Source organism: Typopeltis vanoorti, chromosome 22, assembly GCF_054136105.1.
Source record: "Typopeltis vanoorti isolate ZY-2024b chromosome 22, IOZ_Tvanoo_1.0, whole genome shotgun sequence".
Taxonomy (NCBI): domain Eukaryota; kingdom Metazoa; phylum Arthropoda; class Arachnida; order Uropygi; family Thelyphonidae; genus Typopeltis; species Typopeltis vanoorti.
The window spans coordinates 29,636,309-29,657,161 of record NC_143570.1 but is presented as its reverse complement, the minus strand read 5'-3'; the positions used below and the strand labels follow the sequence as shown (position 1 = coordinate 29,657,161).

Below are 20,853 nucleotides of genomic sequence, written 5' to 3'. Positions count from 1 at the left end.
TATCAACAAATAAGCTGAAAATTAGTGCCAGAGAATGGAACTGTGTGGAATGCCGTTCATTACCTGGGATATTGCTGCCACCTTCCTACAAAATCTAGAGAAAAATGTCTGAAGGATATTCTCACTCCATTTTTTTTTCTTTCTTTCTTTATTCATCAATAAAAATTATATCTATTGGCATTCCATAATGAGGAACTGCACTTTTCATCATCTTGAAAATTTAAGTTGAGAATTTAATTATGTATTTATTTTTTGCAAATGAGCTGAATGTATTCTTTTAACAAACTTGTTACTGTAGTTATGATTCTACCCTTAACAAATAAAGTATTAAAAGTGTGTATATTAAAAGAATATTATAAAAAATAATAAAAATTATAATTCTTTTTATGCAGATACCTCCAAGGAATTGAAAGATTTATTGCAGATCACCACATTAACCATTATACACACAATGACTATCACATAGTTCTAATTAAACTCATTCACTAACAATGCACTCATAAACCATTCCACTTATTTATAAAACCTTAAAGAAAAAATTGTAGTCTTTCACATTCTTGCCTAACCACACATTTACTAATGATCTCTTGTTTTTTCTTATTTCCTTTTATGTAGCAAAACTTTTTCTTTCAATGATCCTATAAAACAATGTGCAAATCCCTGTCATATTCTCTATTTTTCTTCATAAGAATCAAATTTTGAAACCTGCAAATTTTCAATCTCTTCTAATGGAAAGCATTTCCTCACACCTGTCTCATCATCTTTGTCACCAAGCATCTAAACCTTCTCTACCACGTCCCCATTCTCACTGAAACAAAGGTAACCACATCTGAGCTGCTGTGCTCAGATAAAATTCCTTATGAAGAGAAATGATAACTTACTTATTTCAACTCATCAATGTCTTTTTCACCATCCAAGTCACCATAATCAAATTCCTGATTTGTCTCCTGAATGAGAATACAAAGATACTATGATAGTATAATACTACATGCAGATTTTCCATGATTACTAATTTCTTATCAACAATTTTCCACAAAATCAGTCTGTTATCTGTCAAAACTTCAGTACTGTATCTTAAATATGTCGATTTTGTTCTTCTAAAGCACTACTAACTACACCATTCAATCTAGGTCTTCCTCAGGGTCTTTTTCCTATCATCCTAGCATAATAGCAAATATACCAGGGAGTCTGACAGGGCTGTCCCCTTTCAGCAACTCTTTTTAATATTTATCTAAATGAAATAATAGTCAAATGGAATAAAAATTTCCATCAAGGTATTCAACTTTCTCCTACTGTGAACTTAAACACTCTCCTTTTTGCCGATGACCAAATAATAATTACAAATTCTGAAGATAACTTACAGAAAGATATTTTAAATTTAAATGAGACAGCCAAAGATTATGGAATGATAATATCAAATTATATAGTAATAAATAACAAGATTTTAGAACAGGTGAATTCATTTAACTACCTAGGATGTATGATTACATATGAAAACAAAAAAGATATAAACCTAAAAATAGCAAAATATTTAAAAATAACAGGTGTAATTAACTCTATATTTAAATTAAACCTAGTACAAAAACAAATCAGACTAAAAGTATACAATACATTAGCCCTACCAGTCCTATTGTATGGAAGTGAAATCTGGACAATAAAACAAAAAGACAAAGATTAATAATAGCTGAAATGAAATTTATGAGAAAAACTGCAAAGTATACTCTATTTGATCACAAAAGAAATGAAGAAATTATGAAAGAATTAAGCCAGGAATCAGTAACTGAAAAAATTAAAAAATATAAACATAAATGGATAGAACACATTGAAAGAATGAAAACAGAAAGATTACCAAAACAATCTTTAAATTACAAACCATTAGGAAAAAGAAAACCAGGACGTCCTCTTAAAAGATTCAACGATGGCTTCTAAGGCCAGAAGGCTACTCTAGGCCTAAATCCTTGACAGGCATGATGGCTACCAGATTCACGTGGTACTTCAAAGAAGGAAAGATTCCAGAGGGATGGAAGACCTGAAAAACCATACTTCTATTCAAAAAAAAAAGGGAACAAGGAAGACATAAAACATTATCATCCAATCTGTCTAGTCTCTCATATATATAAAATCATGAACAGAGCATACTAAACAGAATGCAAAACAGTCTTGAAGACAACTACAGTAGAAAACAGGTAGGATTCAGAAGAGGTTTCTCCACAACAGATCATATCCAGGTCATTTCACAACTAACAGAAAAATGCAGAGAATACCGAATCCCTCTATGTTTACTCTTTATTGATTTCAAAAAGGCATTTGTTACCATAGAACACAATGCAGTCATCAGTGCTTTACTGGAAATAAATGTGGATCCTACTTACATCTACATGATAAAAGAAATTAACAAAAATCAGACCACACAAATAACGCTATTCGATCAACCTATAAATATAGATATAAAGAGAGGGGTCTGCCCAAATCTATTCACTAGCACTTTAGAATATATTCTGAAAAAAATAGGCCTAAACAGAGGATTAAGCATAGATTGTGAAAAACTACAAATCCTTATGTTTGCCGATGATCTAGTACTGATTACATTATATTATAATTACTTAGGACAAACAATAAAAATGAATAACAATTTATCTGAAGAACTAGTAAAAAGAAAGAAAGCTGCTTAAATATTTATATTTATTGCATGGCTATCATTCAACAGACTAAAAACACACTTACTGATCCAAATCTTGAAATCTCTGCAAAAGCAAAACTATTTAATAGTGAGATTCTTCCATCACTCACATACAGATCAGAAACATGGAACACAACAAGAAAAGAAGAGACTCATAGGATAACTCAGCATGCAATAGAACACAGGATTTGTAACATAAGCAAAATAGAACATGTTAGAAATATGGAACTAAGAGAGAGAGAGAGATCAGGCATAAAAGATGTGGTTACTGCAATATATGAAAACAAGATGAGATGGGCAGGCCACATAGCCAAACTCGGGATAACAGATGGACATATAGAATACTCAATTGGCAACCAAGAATAAACAGAAAACCAGGAAGACCACTTACAAGATGGGAAGTACCATTAGTGAGATCTATGGGTATAACATGGAAGAGAGAGGCTCAAAATCAAGATAGTTGGAGGCATCTTTGTGACCTGCACTCATGGAAAAATCCTGAATGAAACACAGGTCCATCAAGGTAATCAGCATATGTATTAAGATAATCAAGATAAAAAAAAATGGTCTAAATCTAAATATTTCATTCTATTAATCTCTGTCTCACATCGTATTGTCTTAAAACCACAGCTACTATTCCCCCTTGCATCTCTAACTTGTATGGACATGACTCTTTTTCTATCATCAATAGCAGCACTCTACCTCCTATTTTACCCTTTCTGTCTTCATGAAAAACATCATACTCTTCCATCTCTATTCCTGTGAGTATGTCATCCTCATCCAACCATGTGTCACTTATTTCAACAATTTTTGGGTGATTGAACTCATTATTACCACTGTTTCAGTTATGATGCCATGGTCATTACTCATATTTAAACAAGCCTTGTGGTCAATCAGAATATCGCACTTCCTACATATTTACACTCACTCCTGTCTCTTATTTAGCCTCCCCACATAAACATCCATGATATCCAATGCATACATACTATACTGTTGGCATCGTACCACTTCTGAAACATCCACACTATACACTTTACTGGTTTTTTGGCCCAACCTATGCAACAATCTAACTTTCATCCATATTGTGTCAGAGGGCTAACAAACAATGAATTTAAAGTAATATCACCTTAGAAATTTAACCAAACATCACGTTCCACATCCAAAGTAACACTCAATCTACAAATCAGATAATATCACCACACATTAAATATAAAACTTACTTATTTTTTGCAGCCTACATAATGACCGATGTGCAAAAATCGTCACCTAGGTTTTGGTTGTCAAACTTTGCTCTCATTGGCAGTGTAGAGTTTGGGTGCACATATCATACTGTACTGTGTTTACTGACAATGACAATTCGACTTTGCAGAAATGTTGGAAATATTATTATTATTATTTTTTTTGTAATTAACATTAGTTTATGTTGTAATTTGATTACAAAAATATAGTTATTAATAGCCAACACATAAGTCATACAACCAAACTTAATGAGTAATTTTTTTGTGTAATTTTGAAGGATCATATATAGGGAGAATTGAAGACGGTGAGAAATGTTTTTAATTGTCTGCAGGCCAAACATGTTGAGAGTTAGAGACAGTGATGTTTAATTCTCACATTAAATTTGATAATTAAACACCAAAGCTTAGCTTTTATTTATATTTATTATATAGCAATAATTTTTTAAAAAGAAAGTCTGCAAGGCCAGGAAGTAAAATAATTTTACATGTAGCAAGTTTTTTTTTTAAATGAATTCTGATTACGGTGGTTACAATTAACTTATAAAGGGGTTTGGGTACCTTTTAGTAATACAGTAAACCATCGATTTTATGGACCCCGATTTAATGGACAAAATTTCCGGTACGTATGTCACATGTGAAAATTAACACCCTGCTAATTTTAAAATGCTTTTAACCAAGATTTGATTATAATTAAATTAACAGGGGTTTTTTTGTTATTAATTTCCTGCTATTTTTAACAAATTTTGGCAAAATGGCCATCATATGTTGGAAAAACACTGTAGTAATTTAGCCAACATAAAAGGGTCACCACTCATAAAACATGTTCAGCGAATGATTAGCACACAATCACACCAATTATGCTGTGATTGGTTCTTTTGTTGCATGCCATGACTTTCTGGGGCAGTTTTAACAAGTGCTTGCTGATGTTCCGACGTGCGCTAAGCCATGCCCAGTAGAGTGCATTTGGTTACTCGCGGTGAATGGTTTATGTACGTACGCATTTTATAGACCTATTCAATATAAATTTAAAATTAGATATGTATGAATGGTTAAACACATCTTTGTAACCCTAACCTTAAAATATGGACAAATGGAAAAGAGTTAATTTAAAATCTGTGAAATTAAACTTTACATATGTAGAAAGCCTTTCTGTGAAATTAAACTTTACATAGATACAGTACTTAATTTTAATTACATAAAAGTTTCTACATAAGTAAAAACATGTAAATTAGCTAATTTGTCAATTTTTTAACATACGCATTTGGAAGATCTACTTTATTATATAACGGACATCCCCTTGCCCAAATTAGTCCGTTATATTGAGATTTTACTGTACTTATATTTTCACAGTGGTTACAGAATTATTTATTTTATGTAATTCCCACCTATGAAAGGTTTTTCACTAAACACATGTGCATTAGCACATGTATGGGTTAGGATTTTTTTTTTTTTTTTCCTATTTTTATTCATTTTATATTTTCTTGTATTTTATATTTATTTTTTTTGCAGAGTCTAGATACCCTACTCTAAAGAATAAACATGGAACTTTTCCAAGCCACTTTTGTTCTGAAGATTTTAAGATTTTAAGGTGATTATGTTCTTGTTTGGTCAATCTATCATCATCATCTGTACTACTATCTACATTCTACATTATATCCAGAATTCATGGAGACTTGGGTGCAATTCAAAATTAGAGCTTTTTGCTTTTTCTTAAATTAATTAATGCTAAGAAATTACAATATAACAGTCAATCAAGTTTAGCATTGTTCTTGTACTAAAGCAAATTATTATTCATTAATAAATTTAGTTTAATCCTTTATCCAAGTGTAAGCAAACAAAGTTTGCACCTGAAGTATCTTCAAAACTGAGGCAACTCGTGGTAAAGGTGGACCAAGCTCTCAATCACTCCTTGTCTCAGTATCTCCCATAATGCAAAGCACATCTCCTTGTGGACATGTATAATGCTATGCATTAAGGGAAGGGCCACTACTCAGACCGGTTTCGACCTTTATTGAGGTCTCATCAGTGGGAGCCAGACCCAGAAGTGATGATACTAAGGCAGAAGCAATGGAGAAGTCATATTTACCTATACAAATTGCCGGTGCACCACCTTATTACTAAATTACTCCACAGATTTAGAGAAAGATGTTGCACCGGCAATTTGTATAGGTAAATATGACTTCTCCATTGCTTCTGCCTTAGTATCATCACTTCTGGGTCTGGCTCCCACTGATGAGACCTCAATAAAGGTCGAAACCGGTCTGAGTAGTGGCCCTTCCCTTAATGCATAGCATTATACATGTCCGCAAGGAGATGTGCTTTGCATTATGGGAGATACTGAGACAAGGAGTGATTGAGAGCTTTTTTTTTTTTACATTTGTATAAAGGATTAAACTAAATTTATTATAATCTAACCAAGTGGGGAAAAAAACTTCCAACATCTTTCTCTAAATCCAAAGTAATTTAATAATAAGGTAGTACACCTTTTGGCAACTCATATAGGTAAATATGACTACTCCATTGCTGCCTTGGTATCACTACTTCTGGGTCTGGCTCCCACTGACAAGATCTCAATAAAGGTTGAAACAGGTCTGGGTAGTGGCCCTTCCCTTAATGCATAGCATTATACATGTCTGCAAGGAGTGCTTTGCATTATGGGAGATACTGAGACAAGGAGTGATGAGAGCTTGGTCCACCTTTACCAAGAGTTGCCTCAGTTTTGAAGATACTTCAGGCACAAACTTTGTTTGCTTACACTTGGATAAAGGATTAAACTAAATTTATTAAATTGTTAGTTATCTTATACTAACAATAATGGTTCTGTAAATTTGTAGTGCTTTGCAAATTCCTAGTGATGTTATCAACACATGTCAACTGTTCAAGAGTACATACAAACACCAGCTAGGATTATGAAATATCACCACTTATCTAACATGCTGCAAAAATAAGCTCACTCTTGGAGTTGGAGGCTGAATACTGCTGTTTAAGATTTGAAAAGTTAGGGATAAAAAGAATGGTGCCTACCTGCTTTGGGGGGAATAACAGATGTTTACAGGGATTTATTCTTATAATTATTATGCAGGTATCTCTATGGAGTCAGAAGACTAATTGTAGGAGACCCACATAACATTTATACACACAATACCTATCATACCTTAAACTTATTCACTGTCAGGGCACTCAACTAATTCTGATAATCCATTCCGCTCACTCACCACTCTCCAAGAAAATATATCACTTCCACATATCCTTACTAACCACACTCACTCTTACATAACTTCCAGGAATGAAAATTTTCTTTGTGTCTCTTACAGAACTCCTTGAGTATCTCAAAAGTTTGTTGCACCACCTCCTTTCTGCCTGTCAACCAGACTTTGCAGCTTGCATACCTTCAAACAATCCTCACAAACAGCATTCCAACCTTACTCTCAATCTTCTCCACCGCCTCCTGATTTCCAAGAAATTTAGGTGACCAAATTAGTGCATGGGAGTCAAGATGCAGGCAAATGCTGAATCATAGCTTTATAACAAGGAACAATAATCTCCTTATCTTTACTTGTGTGTTTTTCAACATCCAAGCAATCCTTTGAACATTTTTTACCAACTTCTGCAATATGTCTTCTGAACTTCAACTCTCTATTCACCATTACCCCCCAAGTCTCCAACATCATCAATTTTCAGCAATCCAATACCATTAATGTAAACTTCTCATCCTGAAGTGCATAACCTTACATTTTGCAACATAACGTTAACAGTCATTATCCTTCACCCACAATGTCAATTTATTTAAATCATCCTGCAGGATATCTACATCATCTTTATCAACTGTTGCCTTCCTAAGTTTTGCATCATCAGCAAACAACTGAATATCCCTCTTTAAATCTTTCACTATACCATATTATTAATATACAAATTAAAGAGTAGTAGCCCTAGTAGAGAACCCTGAGATACTCCATTACTTACTCTCATTCTCCTAGGTTCCACTCCACTTACTACTCTCTAGTGTATGTCAATCTCCACCCCCCCCTCCCAAATCCATGCCACCAGTCTCATATCCATTCCCATTTGCTCCAACTTATGCAACAGTTTATCATGCAGTATTCTGTCTTTAATACTTTGAAAGGTCCAGCATTATCATGGTGTAGTCATTTCCTTTATCTAATTATGGTGTCACTCTATTATAAAACGTTAGTAAGGTGGAACCTACCTTTTACAAAGCTATGCTACTTACCATAGAGTATTATATTCCTATCCACCAATGATTTTATATTTATTCTCATATTGTGAATTCTCCAGAAATTTAAGAATTAACTCTGATTTGATGATGAGCATTATATAAGAACAGATTTAATGATTGAACCATGAAATTGTTCCATGAAATCAAAATTATAACTCTAAACACAATTATCAATCTTTCCACAGTCAAATGACGGGAGCCATTCTAAATTTGGTTGGTGTTATAGTTCAACAACAGAAATTTATACCCTGAACAGACAAAAAAAAAAAAAAAATCCTAATCTTTATAAATTAATATAATTTATATATTAAATAAATGTACAGTGTTTATTCAATAACCAAAATTCATCAACTAAATAAATGCAATATTTTAACACATTGTTATGCTTCATATTCTTAACTTACCAAAGATGATGTTGAAACATCTGTTTGTAGCATATCTATTACATTATCTTCCAAATGAGTGGATGACTGTTGTTCTTCATTAATGGATCCCATGTCTTGAAGTGATTCTCGCTCAATAGTATTTGTCACTCCCATTGTAATCAAACCACTATTTACACCTTGACCATTGTAATGAAGATTTACCACAGGCTCTATATTATGTCTAAAGTACATGATTGATGTTACTATTTCGATAAATAAATTTTAAAAAATGCTTATAAAAGCAGCAATGTAAAATGCATGCTCCATGCTTTATATGCTCATAGATCAAAGAGTGAACTAGACCAAACTAACATGGAATGCATATACAGTGAAATAATTATTCATCAGCTTATCTAAAGTATTCATATTTTCAGGGTAATATCTTCATTCTCATTTCTCATTATCACATGAAATATTCAAGAGCAATACTGTTGCAGCACAAACAAATCAATTATTATGGAAACAACTTTAGTTACTTATGTTGCACACTAATTCCATATGGAACTTCTTTATTTATATTCAGAAAATACAAATGCATTAAATATTTTCACCTTATGGACATAATATTCACAGTAGTCATATAATCCAAATCAACCTTATTGTTATTACCACCAGACCTCCATGGAGTCTAAAGACTCATCATGAACATTATTTCAAAATGAGTTTCTATTAGTTTTCTTGTCTTGGAGTTCAAGAAAGAACATCACTTCAGTTTTTATTTTAGAGCTTAGACATTTCAAAAATAAAGGAAAATGTAGACAGACACACACACACGGTTTCATGGTTTGACAAAAGCACAAACAATAGAGGCAAAAATCTGGAATAGTTCTTAGCATCAAATTCCCTATACACACTATATGACAACTGTAATACTCCATTATCTGAAAATACCAGAGGAAGCAGCTTCATTGCTCTGACAATAGCAAACAATGTTATTTTACCCTGAGTTTCTGAATGGAGATGCAAGGAAGAGGAAAGCTGTTCAGATCATTGCATATTAAGTTTCATTATCAGTAACAAAAATTTAAATGGAATACGCAACATAAACCATCACATTAACATCAAGCACTTCAACAATAAAACCAATCTAGAGGTATTTGTAAAAGCAGTAAAAAGAGAATTTCCAGGCTTAATCTCAGAGCATCACTTTAATGCAGTAGGTCTTAACCTTTTTAGTGATTGGCACCCCCTTGAATCTAAAAATAAGTTCTTGCATCCCCTTGAAAAATGTGTTTCTATTTCTTTATTTAGGAAATTACATCTGTTGCTAGATAATTTATTTATTGAAAAATAAACACATACATTTACATATACATACAAAACAATATCTCAAATTTTAATGGCTATGTTGTTGTTGTTTATTCATAATAATACTTTTGAAGTGAGGCTCCTTTTTTTAAAGAACCATGTGTAAGTCATCACTTGCATTTAAGCGATTTCTGGCTTTTGTTTTTATGTGCAAAAGTGATGAAAATCCCATTTCACATAGGTAGAAGTGGTAAAAATGGTAAAAGCATCTGCAATGCTGCTTTTGCCAGCTGTGGATAAGGTTCTAACTGTGTACACCAGAATTGTTCTAAGTCCAGTTTTTCAAATTCCATTTGAATACGTGCATTTCAATAAGATCATCTTTTATTAAATAGCTGTCATCCATCGAATCTGGGTCAAAATTTAGAAACTTCTCTCGCACCCCCAGGGGTGCACACACCCCAGGTTAAGAACCACTGCTTTAATGGGATCAGCAAACAACAGCTCAGCTTAGACAAGAACCTAGCCATCTGGGCATCAGCACAAGCTGATATAAGACTTCCTTGCCTTTGCACTTTCATCAGGTCTGAAAAAATCCAGCGACCAAACACTCAGAACAATCAAGAAGATAAACATCGATGGAAGAAAATCAGTACCTTGGTGGAACAATAAACTAACAGTCCTAAGAAAATGTGTTAACGCACTCAGATGACTACATCAAAGAACAATAATCAAGATTTAAGACAGAGCAGAAGACAGAACTACTATAAAGCCAAATACAGCAATCAGTTCAAAATTACAAATGTGAAAACAGAATCATGGAAAAAATTCTGTACTATTTCAACTGTATCAAATCCTTGGAACTGTATATATAAATTAGCAGCAAGATTAAGGCAACACCTATATTATCAACTAATAAGAAAACAGATGGCTCCTATGCTAAAAAAAACTTAGCAGAAACTGCAACTATTATGATATACAAGTTTATTCCTGATGACAAGGAATTAATAGATGAAGAAATCCACAAAACTTATAAAGAATGAAAACAGACATAGACACTCCTAATGACGACTTATTTACAACTAATGAAATTGAGTCAGTATTAAGATCAACAGATCCAAGGAAAACTCCTGGAGAGGATGAAATAACCAGCAATATACTCTTAAGAGTGTTTGTCGAATTACCTGAATTCATAACAACAGTTTACAACAAATGCCTAAAAAGAGGGCGATTTTCTTTAGTATGGAAACACTCTAAAATTATACCCATAATCAAACCAGGGAAAGAAACATATGATTAAATTAACAAATACAGGCCAATCAGTCTCATAAATATTGCTGATAAGGTACTAGAAAAACTTATGATAAACAGAACAATGCACATTGTCAACTCAAGAAACCTATTAAGCAGCAATCAGTGTGCATTTAGACCTCAATCAAGCACAGTAGATGCAATTATGGAGGTTAAAGATTTCACAGAAGAAAGTCTACAGCAAACAAAAGATGTACTCTCAATCAATGTACAAAGAACCCTCGATGTTGTGTGATGGCCAGCCATAATCAATCAATTAAGAGATTTAGAATGTCCAAAAACACTACTCATGTTATTTTACCCCGGGTTTCTGAATGGGGATGCGAGGAAGAGGAAAGCTGTTCAGATAATTGCATATTAATTTTCATTATCAGTAACAAAAATTTAAATGGAATACACAACATAAACCATCACATTAACATCAAGTGCTTCAACAATAAAAACCAATTTAGAGATGTTTGTAAAAGCAGTAAAAAGAGAATTTCCAGGCTTAATCTCAGAGCATCACTTTATTGGAATCAGCAAACAACAGCTCAGCTTAGACAAGAACCTAGCCATCTGGGTATCAGCACAAGCCGATATAAACTTCCATTATTTTACAAAAGACAGAAGGGCAACTATGACATTAAAAACCACAGCTGTTGAGAGAAGTCAAAAACGAGGCTGTCTGCAAGGTTCCTGATTTGTGGACCAGGTTTCTGGGACATCCAGTATGACTTGCTGTTAAGACTTCCTTTCACTACTGAAACCAAAGTGATAGCTTTTGCCGATGATGCTATGATATTGATTCGGGGACGTGATGGCTTACGGTTAGAAGTAATGTCCAACAAAGAACTCTTTAAAATTGTAGAGTGGATATGCGAGAAGAAAGTTATTACCTTCAATAGCACCGTGTCTAAAGTGCTCCACATCTCATGCAAAACAGCAAAACAATTTGTAATGGGCTTCCTAAATGGGGAAGTTCTCGAGGTAGCCAGTGGGATAAAATATCTAGGAGTAATGATAGATGAAAAATTTACCTTAAAGAAGCACATCTTATATGTTGCTGAAAAAAGCTTACAAATAGTAAACCTTCTTAACTAAGTCAGCAAGGATTAAGGGGGGATTAAGCTAACAAGTGCTGAAAACAATACATACAGGAGCTATACTACCATTGATATCTTATGCTGCACCTGCACTAAAATCAAAGAAAAATTGACAAAAGCTAAACTGAGTTCAGCTCTTACAGGCATATGTATAATTAAAGGATACAGGACAATTTCTTTCGAGGCAGCTTGCGTTATTGCTGGTCTAAAACCGATCTGCCAGAAAATACAAGAATTCTCTCTTATATATGAAGTCGCTTTTGGAAGATATAATGGAAATTACAACATTAATCAAAATTGCTACAAACATTTGCTTCACTACAGTAGGTGGCCTCACCGAACAAAGAGAACATATATTAAGGAGAAGGAAAGCTCTTAAAGTGATGATTTACATATATACGAGAGTGGTCTGGAAAGTTCTCGGCCTAACAATAAAAAAAGAATTTATATAATTTCAAAATTATTTTTATCTTTCAACATAATCTCTGTTAAGACTAATACATTTATTCCAGCGATGCTCCAGCACCATTATCCCATTCCTGTAGTGGTTCTCAGGAAGATCTGCAAAATACCCCTCTATAGATGCAATCACCTCTTGATTCGAAGAAAAATGCTGACAAGTAAGGAAGAGTTTTAGTTTTGGGAAGAGATAGAAGTCAGAGGGAGCTAAATCTGGGGAAGAGGGTGGATGTTCCAACAATTCATAGTGCAGATCCCTTAATGTTCCCATTGCCAAAACACTTTTGTGCGCAGGTGCATTGTCCTGATGAAAGATGATTTTTTTCTTCTGCAAACCGGGTCTTTTCTCACAAATTTTTTCGTTTAGTCTGTTTAAAACATCGGAATAATATTCCCCAGTTATTGTTTTACCCTTTTCAAGATAATTAATAGACAAAATGCCATTAGCATCCCAAAACACCGATGCCATGACCTTTCCTGCTGATGGAACGACTTTGTCTTCTTTGGTGCTGAACAACCGGCTTCTGTCCACTGTTTTGACTGCTGTTTGGATTCTGGTGTGTAATGGTGAATCCAAGTCTCATCCATAGTAATAAATCGATGCACAAAATCAGTTTTATTCTTGTTAAAACGCTCCAAGCATTGTTCAGAGATTTTCATGGGAGTGCGTTTTTGATCTGCTGTGAGCAAGCCCAGTACCCATCTTGCGCAAAGCTTTTTCATTTGTAATTCTTCATGCAAAATATATGCTACGTGTTCTTTTGAAATGCCTATAGTCTTAGCAATTTCACCACGTACCCTTGTTAAGTTTTCATTATTACCAAGTATCCCATAATTAATTTATAAAAAAATAAATTAATTAAAATTAATAAATTAATTTAAAATATTAATTAAAATTAAATATTTATTTTATTTGAATTTATATGTTCATGTAAACAAAAAATATGATTTCTTTTTAAATTTTGGTTCTCTAGAGATGTCAGACGACACACTTATCAATTTCATTTGATCCAGATGCAAAAATCAACATTTTCTTGTTGCTTACAGCTACTTGTATTTGCTATACTGCTCTCTTTTGGGGGTTGCATAAATCCAATCTTTAACAAATGATCCATACATAAGAATATGAAAGCTAAAAAAAAATACTGTATTTACTCGAATATAACTTTTTTCCCAAAATTAAAGCTAAAAAATTGTGTGGCGAGATACGTGCATGAATTTTTGGAAATTAAAGTTTTCAGAAAAAAACTGAAAATGGTGCGACTTATCAAGAAGCTCCTACTCGCTAACACTACTTTTGGCATCAAGAACAGTTTCTTTGTGTGCATCGTCAAAGTCATCTACCCAAATAGCGTCATCTTCTTTCCAATTATTTCAAGCAAAAATTACCAGTAATTTAGAAGACTTGAGATACGTAGAGCAGCAAAGAACTGTATAGGATTGGTGCTGCGGTATTAACAAAAGATCGTGCGAACCAAAGACAAATTAGCATTTCAACAGTTGAGCTGAAATGCTAATTCCCTTCAACCGAATTCCATAATATTTGAAACACATTCACTGTATATTTCTTAGTTTTAACACGTTAACGACGGGGGGGGGGTCAAGCAAAATCATATGTTCCACCGGCAAGATATGGTTTTGCTTGGCAGTTTCTATTGGAGAGGGGATGTGATTCATTGGTTAGTGCCGTTTTATCCTGGTTGTCTCTAATTGCACTGTTTGTTGAAAAATATAATGCCACTTTAATTATGCATAGCCAAAAATTGTCACATATCCCATAACGATCTTTCACATACCCCCAGGGGTACGCATACCACACTTCAAGAAACACTGATCTATAGGAATTAAAACTCAACACTTCTCATCAAGTGACAGCAGAAGCCCTACAGATGGCATAAAAAACCGGAACAATCATATAGCATTAACAGAACAGACAAGAAATCTGATTTGGAATCTCACTCTAGAGGTTTGGGAAAGTTCTGTTGGGTGAATGGGCATACTGGGATAACAGGAAACGAGAGAATGGATCAACTGGCTAAAGAAGTGGCTAGAAACAAGTTACCAACTCAAAATCTGCTATAAAAACACTTGCAGAAGAAAGAAGCCTAACCTTGTGGGAAGAAGAATGGAAAACATCAAAAAACAGACCAACAACAAAAGAATTCTGGCCAAGTATCAGAAGCAGACTCTGGCTGAAAAAAAAGAAGCCAACTCTCCAGGTTTAACCACGCTACTAATGGGACATGGAAAAACTAAGACACTACCTACACAAATTCCATATCTTTGAATCACCAATATGCATTTGTTTTCCACACCTTCAACAGACTGTTGATCACATACTTTACGATTGTCAGCTACTGGACTCCATCCGGATGCCCCTAATACAACACTTCATCACTTCTGGAGACAAGTGACCAGTGTCAAAACAGAGACTTATCCAAAAGTATTACACAGAATTAATTAATTTTGCCAATAAAATCAACTTAGTCATTGTAATGTAACATAAATTACTAATATTGTGTGAATTATATAGTATAAATATATGTATATATAAATACATAAATATGGATGTAAAGGTTGGAATATGTACATAAGCTCTGGCTCTTATGTGGTGGTTTATCAGGCAAGTAAATCTCAACATTTATTTTTTTGGTGAGCTGTGTGCAAGTATCAATGCATCACATCCCTGAGAGTTTAATACAAAGTACTGCAGCAAGGGTGGACTGGCTTTAGTGCCTTCCCACTAACATAAGCACATCAGCAGAGAGAGAGATTTAATTTAGATATATAAATAAAATTGTTAAGCTGTATATCATTATAACTGTATATCATTATACAGTTATAAAATAAGTGTATAATATCAGAATTACATATATAAAATGTATTCTAACAACATAATTCAATAAATGCAGTGCAAAAGAGAAGTTTAAATGATATCAAAGACATAAATTTTTTTTTTTGTACCACAGCTACTATGATATGATTTCAACTGTTGTGAGAGAGAACCTCTCTTGAAAACAAGTTCTGACTAGTTTGACATGTATGTCCAATTTATTACACATTACCAAATATGTTGGAATACATTGGAACATGTTGTTCTATTATTTATTTTTCACTTTATACTACGTGTTTGTATGTTTGTTAATTTTAAGAATATTCATAGACCTATACCTAACATTTTTACTTTCTAATATTTTTATATGTCCAAAAATCCAGCATTTCACTATTTTTTCATACATCATTTATATAATTTTTTTTTTCTGCTATCACATACATCTCAAATTGTTTCCCACTATCATACATCTTATATCACATACAGCTCACATTGTCTATTAGATTACATCTAATATTACTCTGTACTCTTTATTATACTCTCATCTTCTGTGTTCTTCACCATTATAATTTCACACACATCCTCCAACCAACATAGCCATCATGTGCATTTATAACTTCACATGCTCATTGTCAAAATTTTTCTTTCCTCTCCATGATTTGAGCTAGACCTCTTAATTATATGCTATCCTACATAACACCATTAGTATTAATTCTGTTGGCTAAGATAATCCAGAATTTATGTTGCCAAATAAAATCAGAGTAAGGTGCATCGTTCAACTTGCTGAATCCATAGTATTTCTGAGATGGTGTGTTAGTGAGGGCCAAACCCTACATTGCACATAGTGGTTATTACATGGACTGAATGTCTATAGGTTCATGCTTGATGTGCACTGAGGACTGAATGCCTCTAGGTCCTCAGTTTGGGACGATGACTGAATGCTTCTAAGTCATGAGCCACTGGAACAATACCATTCATGCTTTGCTCATTGAAAGGCAGCATTAGCCAGAGATGCTTTCATACTGTTACAGTGCAACCAGTCTGGGGATGAGGCTTAAGGCAGCCATTGAGACTGAGGCTGCTGCTTGTTATAGTGCATCGTTCGGGTGTCACATGCAGGCACCAAATTGTCTGTAGACAACCTATGTACTGGTCTCAGCACCAAGCTTAAACAAGCAGCCACCATAGTGCAGTTTATTGTGACTCACATCTCACATTACCCCATAATTTTTTATTACTCTTATCTTCTGTGTTCTTCGACATTATAATTTCACACATATCCTCCAACCATCACAGACATGTATATCATTTATATAACTTCACATGCTCACCACCCAAAACTTTTCTTACCTCCTTCCCTTTGAGCTAGGTCTTTTCATTTATATGGAAATCTATTCTACAGAACATTATTAGTATTAGTACTGATGACTAAGATAATTTGGAAACACTGCTCTCTAGAGAATGAAGCTTTTCAAACCACTTCTGATCTCCAATAAGTAAGGTGATGTTCTACCACCTAAACACATTCCAATCATCCACACCTATGATGGGATTCACACCCACAGTCTATTGACTGAAGGGTAGATATACAATACATCCACTTAGCTGGCTGGTTAGTTGTTTGAAATTACAGATGAAACAGTTAAGGCAATGAGGCCAGTGTATAAATCTAAAAATCATGTGTGTGTTACTCTGGCTGGTTGTGTTATTTATACTATGAGTAGTAACAAATTTAATTCTTTGTCTCAAAACATAAAGTCAGAATACTGTTTCTATTTCTAAAATCCAAGAAATTTCTGTTCTTGGAGATAATAAGCAGTAATGTTGAAAACACTGAAGTTTTAAGCTATTGAGAGAATTCTTTAGATATATTCAGATCTCTAATAAGATCATTTATTGCTTTCTGTTAGGTTTGGTGACAACTTCATACATCCTTTCATCTCACTAGAATGATATCCTACCAAAAGAAGATTCATTATCTCTCATTATTGCAGTAACTTGCTGTGATTATGAAACAGCTGATAAAAGATATGAAGAGCGAGTAACTGGTTTTATGGTAGATTTTAAGTTTGGTTATAACAGCAAATGTTTGTTTTTCAGAAAAATTCTAGATATATTAGTTAAATGGAGTATTACTTGGTCTTGTGGTTGCTGCATATCTTGCAGAGTTATTTTGATACTGTAATGCAAAGTTAATTTATTGATGCATATCTCGGTCTTCTATTTCAAACTCAAGGAAAAAATGTAGCCCATAAGAAATGCACATAATAAAAACTGATGAACTTGTTTTACAGCCTTTAACTTTTACATCATCATCAAGTGTACAGGACACTGTGATAGTACTACGTGATTAAATTTACATTATTACTAATCTCAGATCAACAATTTTCCTCCAAATTGGTCTGTCACTTGTATACATATCAATGCTGTCAGATCATATATTTGCCTTCTAGGGCACTTCTAATTGCACCACCCAACTAGATCCTTATCTTCTATTAGGTCTTTTGTCTTTCATGTTGGCATCAAACACATATTTTGCCAACCTTTCCTCTCCCGTTCTTTCTGTTCAAGTGACCATACTGTCTTAGATTAGCTCTACTCATATTCTTGAATGCTAATAATGCCTAATATCTTCATTTTTCATATGATTCTTCTTAAATCATATCTGTAGTCTTTAATTTTTGATCTCTTTTTTTTTTTGATAATTTCTCTCTTATTCCATATAAATTTTTTCAGCTGGCTACCCAATATACCACCTTCACTTCTTCTGTTGTTTATTTCCATAATTATTTTGCGATTTTAAAAATCTAAAAATCATTCTAAAAATCATGGCAAAATATAGCTGAAATGTTTTACTTATTCTATACATTCTTCATTGAGAATGCAGCTGAAATTTTTATGTTCCTGATTATTTTCATAATGTTTATCTTTTTACTGTTGATTTCCATGCCAAATTTATCATAGTAGTCATTCAATTTATTTATATAACAGTGAAAATTTCCAGTGGATTTGTTTATGATCTCCAAAAAAGTAAAGAGCAAAGTTTAATATCAGGTTTAATGCCACTTTCTTTCTTTCATAATGTGATCCATATAGATGAATGAGTCTTACACCTAATTTTACATCAAAGCAACTTTCCATGCCTCCTTCAACTCTAACTGCTGATTTACTTAAATATAGTCTATAATTCTTCTTCTTTGGCACTACAGCCCCATGCAGGGCCTCGGCCTCCCATTTTTGGGTTTCATAACTCACTACAAGGTGGGGGTCATTACCCCCATGCTCAACCAAGTGTAATTGTCTGTGAAGCATTGTGTTCTTAAGACTGGTTTGCCTGCATTGTGGGAGGAAAAACCCCAGATAAACTGGGGAGAAAAACCCTGCAGTCCAAGCCCAAGACCAGCTAACTTGGCTATGTCTGAGAAAGATCTTAGTTCCTCACATCAGCAACAAGAATCGAATAAGTTTTAAAAGAGGTAAACCGTGAGTAGACATAACTATACAAATAAATAACGGAAAAACTCACGTAGAAATATTATTTAATAGTATAATTTTCGCCTGTGTGTCACAGGCATCTTCAGTACAATTAGGCACAAAATTTAAACACTAACTGACAATTCCAAAAAGCACCATCTAAGTAGCTGGTGTAAGATAACTAAAAAGGTCAATAACTTTCCTAAAAAAAAAAAAAATTAATACAATAAAAAGTTAGGAAAGATTAGCTGATTTGTAAAGTACTATCTCCCATAAAGGGGATAGACGTAAGCCGTCGGATCTGTTTAAGTTAGGAGAATGAAGTAGAGTTTCACATGCTTCTTTATAAAGGCATTCCATGAGAAACTGACTTTTGTGAAGAACTCTTGTCTTTCTCCAATGAACTCTGTGTCTAGTGAAGATGGCATGTTCTGCAAGTCCAGACTTTTCAGGTTTAAAGTATTCAATATAAGATTGGTGTTCTTCTAGCCGAATGGAGGCAGATCTTCCCGTTTGTCCGAAATAACATAATCCACAAGAGCACGGAATCTGGTAGACACCTGGATGATTAAGATGTGGAAGCTTGTCCTTTGGAGAAGCGAGAAAGGTGGAGATTTTTCTAAACGGTCGAAAGGCAACAAAAATATTCAGTGGTTTTAAAATTTTTGCTATACGTTCACTGATGCCTTGTATATAAGGGATGGTAATGCGCGTTATTTCCTCTGTGTTTGAAGAGGGAGACATATTAAATCTACTCAAAGTTCTTTTAATGAAGCAATTCTTATAGCCATTAGATAGAAAGGAAGAAGTTATATATCGTATTTCTTTCTGTAAAAGATCGTCTGTAGAACAAAAGGAGTGGGCCCGATGAACCAGTGTTTTAATAGTTCCTGCCTTTTGACTGGGATGGTGATGAGATTCCGCATGGATATAGTGGCCTGTATGAGTCTTCTTTCTATAAACTGAGAAATGTAGGTTACCATCTGGTTGGCGAAGAATTAGAAGATCTAAAAAGGCTAACTGCTTATTTGATTCTACTTCTAGGGTAAACTTGATCCTAGGATGAAATGCGTTTAACTTATTGAGAAATTGTTGAAGTTCATCAGAAGAGCCATTCCATACAGCAAAAATGTCATCGACATATCTGAACCAATGAGTAGGTCTGGGAGAAATATTGTCAAAGATACGTTGTTCAAAATGTTCCATAAAGAAATTAGAGATAGCAGGAGAGAGAGGATTACCCATTGCTGTTCCTTCAATTTGTTGATACAACTTATTTTTAAAAGAAAAATAACCAGAATTTATTACAACTTACAAAATTTATTACAAAATTTTGTAAATTGCCCAACTTACAAAATCTCAAAATTTTTATCTAATTTACTCTCCTCTTCAACTAGAAGAACTGATACTTATATAAAAAATACTTTGGATTTTAAAAATAAAATTTCAGATCTTCATTTGGACGTTTCTGATATCATGATCAGTTTAGATGTTGTTTCTTTATTTACAAATGTGCCTCTTTCGGAAAGTATTGAATTACTACAACAGGAATTTCCTTCAGACATTGTAAACTTATTTGATTTTGTAATAAATTCTGGTTATTTTTCTTTTAAAAATAAGTTGTATCAACAAATTGAAGGAACAGCAATGGGTAATCCTCTCTCTCCTGCTATCTCTAATTTCTTTATGGAACATTTTGAACAACGTATCTTTGACAATATTTCTCCCAGACCTACTCATTGGTTCAGATATGTCGATGACATTTTTGCTGTATGGAATGGCTCTTCTGATGAACTTCAGCAATTTCTCAATAAGTTAAACGCATTTCATCCTAGGATCAAGTTTACCCTAGAAGTAGAATCA

The 20,853-nt window shown here is 33.7% G+C and overlaps 1 protein-coding gene across 5 annotated transcripts in view; it reads right to left on the bottom strand.

Annotated features, from left to right (window-relative positions):
* The window catches only part of LOC150094267 (DDB1- and CUL4-associated factor 6-like), a 422,923-nt gene that overhangs the window by 118,193 nt on the left and 283,877 nt on the right, over window positions 1–20,853 (bottom strand). For all 5 annotated transcript variants that reach the window (XM_090411919.1, XM_090411918.1, XM_090411920.1 and 2 more), the window contains exon 13: window positions 8,560–8,761. In XM_090411919.1, coding sequence (XP_090268045.1) covers window positions 8,560–8,761 — 202 coding nt within the window. The remainder of the gene's footprint in view (window positions 1–8,559; window positions 8,762–20,853) is intronic.